The sequence below is a fragment of the Physeter macrocephalus genome, chromosome 11, assembly GCF_002837175.3.
Source record: "Physeter macrocephalus isolate SW-GA chromosome 11, ASM283717v5, whole genome shotgun sequence".
NCBI lineage: Eukaryota > Metazoa > Chordata > Mammalia > Artiodactyla > Physeteridae > Physeter > Physeter macrocephalus.
In genome coordinates this window covers 55012074-55020428 of record NC_041224.1, presented here as the reverse complement: position 1 = coordinate 55020428, position 8355 = coordinate 55012074, and the positions used below count along the sequence as shown (strand labels likewise).

The 8355-nt window shown below is 33.1% G+C and overlaps 1 protein-coding gene across 2 annotated transcripts in view; it reads left to right on the top strand.

Moving 5' to 3' along the window:
• The window catches only part of VPS13C (vacuolar protein sorting 13 homolog C), a 182326-nt gene that overhangs the window by 149446 nt on the left and 24525 nt on the right, over positions 1-8355 (top strand). For both annotated transcript variants that reach the window (XM_024128742.3, XM_028494846.2), the window contains exons 66-67: positions 7028-7169; positions 8212-8352. In XM_024128742.3, coding sequence (XP_023984510.1) covers positions 7028-7169; positions 8212-8352 — 283 coding nt within the window. The remainder of the gene's footprint in view (positions 1-7027; positions 7170-8211; positions 8353-8355) is intronic.

Sequence of the window (8355 nt, the reverse complement as noted above, 5' to 3'; positions counted from 1 at the left end):
TATTGTTTAGCCTCCATGTGTTTGTGTTTTTTATGTTTTTTTTTCCCTGTAATTCATTTCTAATCTCATGGCGTTGTGGTCAGAAAAGATGGTTGATATGATTTCAGTTTTCTTAAATTTACTTAGGCTTGATTTGTGACCCAAGATGTGATCTATCCTGGAGAATGTTCCGTGTGCACTTCAGAAGAAAGTGTAATCTGCTGTTTTTGGATGGAATGTCCTTTAAATATCAATTAAATCTCTCTGGTGTATTGTGTCATTTAATGCTTGTATTTCCTTATTAATATTTTGTTTGGATGATCTGTCCATTGGTGTAAGTGAGGTGTTAAAGTCCCCCACTATTATTGTGTTACTGTCGATTTCCTCTTTTATAGCTGTTATCAGTTGCCTTATGTATTGAGGTGCTCCTATGTTAGGTGCATATATATTTATAATTGTTATATCTTCTTCTTAGATTGATCCCTTGATCATTATGTAGTGTCCTTCCTTGTCTCTTGTAACATTCTTTATTTTTAAGTCTGTTTTATCTGATATGAGTATTGCTACTCCAGTTTTCTTTTGATTTCCATTTGTGTGGAATATCTTTTTCCACCCCCTCATTTTCAGTCTGTATGTGTCTGTAGGTCTGAAGTGGGTCTCTTGTTGACAGCATATATATGGGTCTTGTTTTTGTATCCATTTGGCCAGCCTGTGTCTTTTGGTTGGAGCATTTAACCTATTCACATTTAAGGAAATTATCGATATGTATGTTCCTGTTGCCATTTTCTTAATTGTTTTGAGTTTGTTTTTGTAGATCCTTTTCTTCTCTTGGGCTTCCCACTTAGAGAAGTTTCTTTAACATTTGTTGTAGAGCTGGTTTGGTGGTGCTGAATTCTCTTAGCTTTTGCTAGTCTGTAAAGCTTTTGATTTCTCCGTCGAATCTGAATGAAATCCTTTCCGGGTAAAGTAATCTTGATTGTAGGTTCTTCCCTTTCATCACTTTAAATATATCATGCCACACTCCCTTCTGGCTTGTAGAGTTTCTGCTGAGAAATCAGCTGTTAACCGTATGGGAGTTCCCTTGTATGTTATTTGTTGTTTTTCCCTTGTTGCTTCCAATAATTTTTCTTTGTCTTTAATTTTTATCAGTTTGATTTCTATGTATCTCAGCATGTTTCTTCTTGGGTTTATCCTGCCTGGGACTCTGTGCTTCCTGGACTTGGGTGGCTATTTCCTTTCCCAAGTTAGGGAATTTTTTGACTGTAATCGCTTCAGATATTTTCTCGGGTCCTTTCTCTCTCTCTTCTCCTTCTGGGACCCCTATAATGCAAATGTTGGTGCGTTTAATGTTGTCCCAGAGGTCTCTTTGGCTGTCTTCATTTCTTTTCATTCTTCTTCTAGGTGTTTGTTCTTTAACTCTTCTAGGTCTTTGTTAAACATTTCTTGCATCTTCTCAATCTTTGCCTCCATTCTTTTTCCAAGGTCCTGGATCATCTTCACTATCATTATTCTGAAATCTTTTTCGGGAAGGTTCCCTATTTCCACTTCATTTAGTTATTTTTCTGGGGTTTTATCTTGTTCCTTCATCTGGTATATAGCCCTCTGCCTTTTCATCTTGTCTATCTTCCTGTGAATGTGGTTTTTGTTCTACCGGCTGCAGGATTTTAGTTCAAAAATCTTTTTGAAATTATATAAATCCAGTTTTCTCCACTCTCTTGTTCTTTGATATAACTTATTTTTCCTCTATTATTATATATGCTAGTATATTTTGTTAGATTGACCTTCATTTATAAGGACATTTCAAAATTTCATCTAAAAGAACTTGATTACCTTTTTCTGACACACTACACATTCAATGCATATTCAGTAGGATGTATACTGAGGAAAATGAGTTACATAATTTTTAAAAAAAATAGTCTTTTTAAAATACAGTTTTAGATTTACAAAAACATTGAATATAAAAAGTACAGAGTTCCTATTTTCTCCCTTCTCCCCACCGGTCACCCCAGTTTCACTTGTTGTTAACATCTTGAAATAGTGTGGTACATTTGTTGCTATTGATGAACTAATATTGATACATTATTATTTTCTAAAGTCTGTTGTTTATATTGTTTGCATTTGCTCTTTGTGTTGTAAATTCTAAGGATTTTGATAAATGTATAGTAACATGTATCCACCATTACAGGATCATATAGTATAATTTCACTACTCTAAAAAATCACCTATGCCCAACCTAGTCATTCCTCTCTCCCTCCCCTTGAACACCTGAAAACCACTGATCTTTTTACTGTTTCCGAAGTTTTGCCTTTTCAGGAATATCTTATCATTGGAATTGTACATGTAGCCTTCTCAAATTGACTTCTTTCACTTAGTAATATCCTTTGAAGGTTAATTATGTCTTTTTGTGACTTGATAGATGATTCTTTTTTTTAAATCACTGAATAATGTGGCACGTGTGGATGTAACACAGTTTATTTATACATTTACCTAGTGAAGGACTTCTTGGTTGCTTCCAAGTTTTGGTAGTTATGAACATTCATGTGCTGGATTTTTGTGTGGACATGAGATTTTGCCTTATTTGGGTAAATATCAAGGAACATGACTGCTGAATTATATGGTAAAAGTATGTTTAGATTTGTGAGAAACTGCCAAATTGTCTTCCAAAGAGGCTGCACCATTTGGAGTCCTGCCAGGAATGAATGAGAGTTGCCGTTGCTCCACATCCTTGCCAGCGTTTGGTGTTGTCATTGTGCAGATTTTGGCTAGTCTAATAGGTCTGTAGTGATATCTCGTTTTAATTTGCCTAATTACATATGTTGAATACCTAATTACATATGATGTTGAGCATCTTTTCGTATGCTTATTTGTCATGTGAACATCTTCTGTGATGAGGTTCAGATCTTTTGCCCAATTTAAATTTTTTTGTTATTGTTGAGTTTTAAGAGTTTTTGTATTTTTTGGGTATCAGTCTTTTATCAGATATGTGTTTTACAAATATTTTCTCCCAGCCTGTGGCTTGTCTTTTCATTCTTTTAACAGTCTTTTTCTCAGAGCAGAAATTTTCAGTTTCATTGAAGTCCCACATCTATTTTTCTTTCATGGATTGTGCTTTTGGTGTCATATCTTAAAATTCATTGCCAAACCTAAAGTCACTTAGACTTTATCCTGTGTTATCTTATAGGAATTTTATAGTTTTGTGTTTGATATTTAGGTCATCCATTTTGAGGGGTTGTTTATGAAATATGTAAGCTCTTTGTCTAGATTCACTTTTTTGGCATGTGAATGTACAGTTTGTTCTATTACCATTTGTTGAAAAGACTGTTCTTTCTCCTCTGAATTGCTTTTGCTCCTTTTCAAAAATCAGTTGTCTGTGTCTGTTACTGGACTCTCAGTTCTGTTCTCTTGATCTGTTTGTCTGTTCTTTCATCAATATCACACTGTCTTGATTTTTCTAGTTTTATAGTAATCTTGAAGTCAGGTAGTGTCAGTTCTTCAACTTTTTTCTTTTCCTTTCATATTTGTTGGCTATTTTGAGTCTTTGCCTTTCCATATAAACTTTAGAATAAGTTTGTCAACATCCACAAAATAATTAGCTGGAATTTTGATTGGGATTGCATTGAATCTATAGATCAACTTGGGAACTTGATTTATTTAGGTCTTTGATCTCTTTCGTCAGACTCCTACGGTTTTCCTCATGTAGATCTTATATAGATTTGTTAGATTTTATTATACCTAAGTATTTCATGTCTTTGGTACTAATGTAAACATTATTGTGTTTTTAATTTCACGTTCCAATTGTTCATTGCTGATATATAAGAAAGTATTTGACTTTTTTATGTTAACCTTGTATCTTGAAACTTACTACTTGCAGGAGTTTTTTGGTTAATTCTTTGGGATTTTCTACATAGACATTTGTGTCATCTAAGAACAAAGTCATCCGTTCTTTATGTCTTTCTTCTCAATCTGTGTACCTTTTATTTCACTTTCTTGTCTTATTACATCATCTAGGATTTCCTGTACAATGTTAACTAGGACTGGTGGGAGTGGACATCCTTGCTTTGTTCCTGATCTTAGTGAGAAAATATCTAGTTTCTCACCGTTAGGTATGGTGTTAACTGTAGGTATTTTGTAGATGTTCTTTATCAAGTTGAAGAAGTTCCCCTCTTCCTAGTTTGTGGAAGCTTTATCATGTTGAATTTATATAATTTAAGTAGGTAGTTTATTCATTACCTTTATTGACTGGTATCCCTTAAGCACATTATGTAGTGAGGGCATTGTTAACACTATCATGACTGTTATCAACAAGTTATGTAAATTAATGCAATATGGAGTTATATTTTATCTTTATGCAAACATTCTCCAATCAGGGATCAGCAAAGTATGGCCTAAGAGCTAAATCTAGTCTGCTGCCTGTTTTTGTATAGCCCTTGATCTAATAGTGATTTTTTTGCATTTTTAAATGATTGAAAAATCAAAAGAACAATATTTTGTAACACATGAAAAGTATATGAAATTCAGAGTTTGTTGCCTATAAGTAAAGTTTTATTAGAAAACAGCCTTGCTTATTCTTCTGCATGTCTGTGACTGCTTTTGTACTGCTGCTCAGTGCATAACAAATGACAGGGATGTAGTTATAACTTGAGAATGTTTGAGTGCCACAGATATAGGTCTACTGCAACTTTTATTTATTTTTTATATTTAATGCGTACTCATCACATCAAAGTAAGAAAAGTGGACTTTGAATGTCTCTCCTATAGGACACAGTTATCAAATGAAATGGCAGAGCATTATTTTATTATGTAATGACACTATGTATGTAGTTAAAGAATACAATGTATATTGACATTTGCAAACTAGGTATGCATCAGAATATATCCAACTCACAGGAAAGCAATGGCCAGAAAAATTAGAAAATGTCAGACAAAATATCTCATCACAGAAGGATTTTTCTTTATAAGATTAAAAAAACAAAAATGAAGCTGCAACCAAAGTTAGTTTCGGAGTGACCCATTTTGTTAACCATGCAGAGAAAGCCTTTTACCTATGGTGCATTAATTGAATTGTGTCTGATTATAGCAGCTAAAGAAATGTGTCCAGAGCATATAAACTTAGGAGCATTAGCCTTTTGGTGAGAATAGTTGCTTGAAGAATTGAGGACATTTGGAGCAACATCAGTAGTTAATTAGAAAACAGGCAAATAATTTTGAGTGGTTTTCCTTGGCTCTTCATGAGTGAATAGATGTTATCAATATGCTCAGTTGCATATTTGAGAAGCCAGTACTGAGTTTGAAAGTGAATGAAGAGTTAGCCTCTATAAATAGTCAACGTAGAACAATACAGGTGAGAATATTTTCAGACAAGTTGAAGTAATACTAATTCAGTACATGAAGTGGAATCTTCTAAGATATATTACAACTAATGAGAAAATAATGTGTGAAACACAAGAAGACATAGTTGGACAAATTCACAAAGCTTGTGAAAATGTAGTGTTGAATGTGTATAGTTTCATTATGTTGTTTGTCAGCAGGTACTTTGTAGAAAATATTTGAATTGGTCATTTGTTATCAAACCAGTAGTGCCCAGTGAGGAACTTCATTCACTCTTGTGGACTTAACGATCATTAGTTCAGGGAATTTTTGTCAGAACTAGAAGCCGAATGTCCTTATTTAACACACAGCAATTTGACTGTGTAACGGTAATACTTTTCATTGTACTTTTTTTGAGTTCCCGGTCAAGATTAAAATTTTTCTAAATGAAAGGAACCACCCTCAGCCACTATTATTGAGCACTGAATGGCTTTGGAAGTTAGCTTTTGCTGCAGACTTGATAGCAAATTCAACCTGAAAGCAGAAGGTAAAACAGGAAAGTCGTTTTGATGACAACTAACATTTGAATCGCAAATAATGTTAGTCTATTTTATATATTTCCTCTGCTGTCCAAAGTTAAAACAAGAAGTGAGATCTCCAACCCCACACAAGTTTGGAGCTGGTGGATATATTCTATGACCTACAACTACAGTTCCAACAACATGTTTTCTAACCTCAGGGCAAGTACAAAGAAAATTTCCACATTTCAAAATTCATTTAACTATTAATGAAAGAGCTTCTACCTAACCTTCAATCGGAAGTGATTGATTTGTAATGTATTGACATGCTAAAAGGCAACAATCAAGAGAAGAATCTAATAGAGTAGGAAACAGAATTTAAAATTAGATCGAGAATTTTTCTAATATAGAATAGAATTTTACAAATGTATTACAAGCAATACATATGCTTAGTTAAACTAATATTCTCTTAGATTGAGATCAGTATTTGACAGTATCTCTGCATGAAAGGACATTTTTAAAGATGCTCATTACAGATCAGCATAACAGATGAACATTTGCAATAGATTTTGATAATAGGGAACACTAACTTTGAGCCCTAATTAAGTGAAAAGTCACCCCCACAAAAGAAGAGTAAAAAAAATTTTTTGTAACTATGTATGGTAATGGAGGTTAACTGTTACTGTGGTGATAGTTTTACAGTATATACAAATATCAAATCATTATGTTGTACATCTGAAACTAAGTAATGTTATATGTCAACTATACCTCAATAAAAAGGAAGGGAGGAAGGGAGGGAGGGAGAAAGTGTTTTTCTCATTAATAGACTTGTTTTTAAAAATTGTACCCAATTGTTATTTTTACATTTTGAATTTCATCAATTAAAAAATGTGTGGAAGTGTTTTTTCTCTCTTGTTATTTAAGTACCTGCATAATAACTTTGATTTTGTCTCAGCTCACAAAGCCTAAAATATCCCCATATGCAAAAAGTTTGCTGGTCCCTTAGCTCATGGATGTCAACGTGTGACAGAAAAAGATTTTCCCCTGCCTCTTTTCCTTATGCACTTTTATAACACAGATATATTTTGGTATTTTTAAAAAAATCTCATGTATAAATGTGATTTTCATAGGTGGTTGACAGTTACAACAATTTGGAGTTGAATGACAATTCCACAACCTAAATATGTATTTAATTTAATTAATTTTCTTTGTGAATTATTTTAGTTCTGGTGTTGTTTGGGAGATGAAACCAAAACAGAAATGGAAGCCATTTAGTCAAAAGCAGATAATTTTATTGGAAAAGTCCTATAAGAAATACCTAGAATCAACAGACCTTGGCTGGATTAAACTAGATGATAATTTTGAGGTATACCAAAATTGTTTTGTTTTGTTTCTTATATATGTATTTTGTCGCTTCTGGTGGTAGTAAATAAAATTTCATTATCCAAGTAAAAATGTGTATGCAGAAACTAATTAATTTGTAGGATTGGCATAACTAATGAAATTTATTAGTACATTTTAAATTAAAATACATAGTTGAATCATATAGTATGAAACATTATCTAAATACATTTCTTATCTGCATTTTTATAATTTCTTCTATTTGCAAAGCAGATAGTTTCATGTAACTTGTTTTTAGGAAGATTATGGAGAAATTAAGATTGCTTATTGAAACTTTTCCTTTTCTGAATGATACCAATATATATTGCTAAATAAAGGCTGTGCAAAATTGTATATATCAGTGATGAAAACCCTATAGAAAACTTGCTCAATTAAATTCATTAAATGTGAATGATTGTAGGACATGAGTAGATGTCCACAAATAAATGTGTACTCTACATAGGCCCCTACACTGTTGAAACTGAAAGTCACTTTTGCTCCAAGAAGACCCCAGAAGCTTGACTGCAGGTTCAGTCATACAATTTGGGTTACTCTTTGTCTTTAATGGTTGAGTCTGCATTGTCACCAGATAGGCTCCCCAACCCCACACCCATCCCTGCAAGTGTTGGTCATGCTCAAATGAAAAAACACTCTACAATTAGTGTCAGATGTAAATAAGCTATTAACTATTCCTTGTTTTACTCTGTTAAAACAAAGTTTAAGTGTTATCTAGAATTATCCATTACAATTGAGGTTTTTCAAATGTAAAAAGCATGTCTTATTTTCTTTAAGTATAATTTATATAGTTGAAAAGTTCTCCAATTGTTTTCTTGTTTTCCTTATAAGCTTGGTAGAAAAGTGATGATTCTGCTTCCAGTATCTCAACTGTAGATCATCTTAAGGTAGATCTTTTGATGAGACCAAGAGATTAAGATATTTTTCCTTTTCAGTTTGTGAGTAAGTGGATATATGAAATGGGCTTCACTGCTCTTACCAGTTTATCACAAACACATGTACTTTTTTTCCAGGTAAATTTTGGCAAAGACCCAATGGAAATGCGCCTCCCTGTTCGGTGCCCTATAAAGCGAGATTTTTTATCAGGAATTCAGGTTGAATTTAAGCAGTCTCCTCACCAAAGAAGTTTAAGGGCCAGATTGTATTGGCTTCAGGTA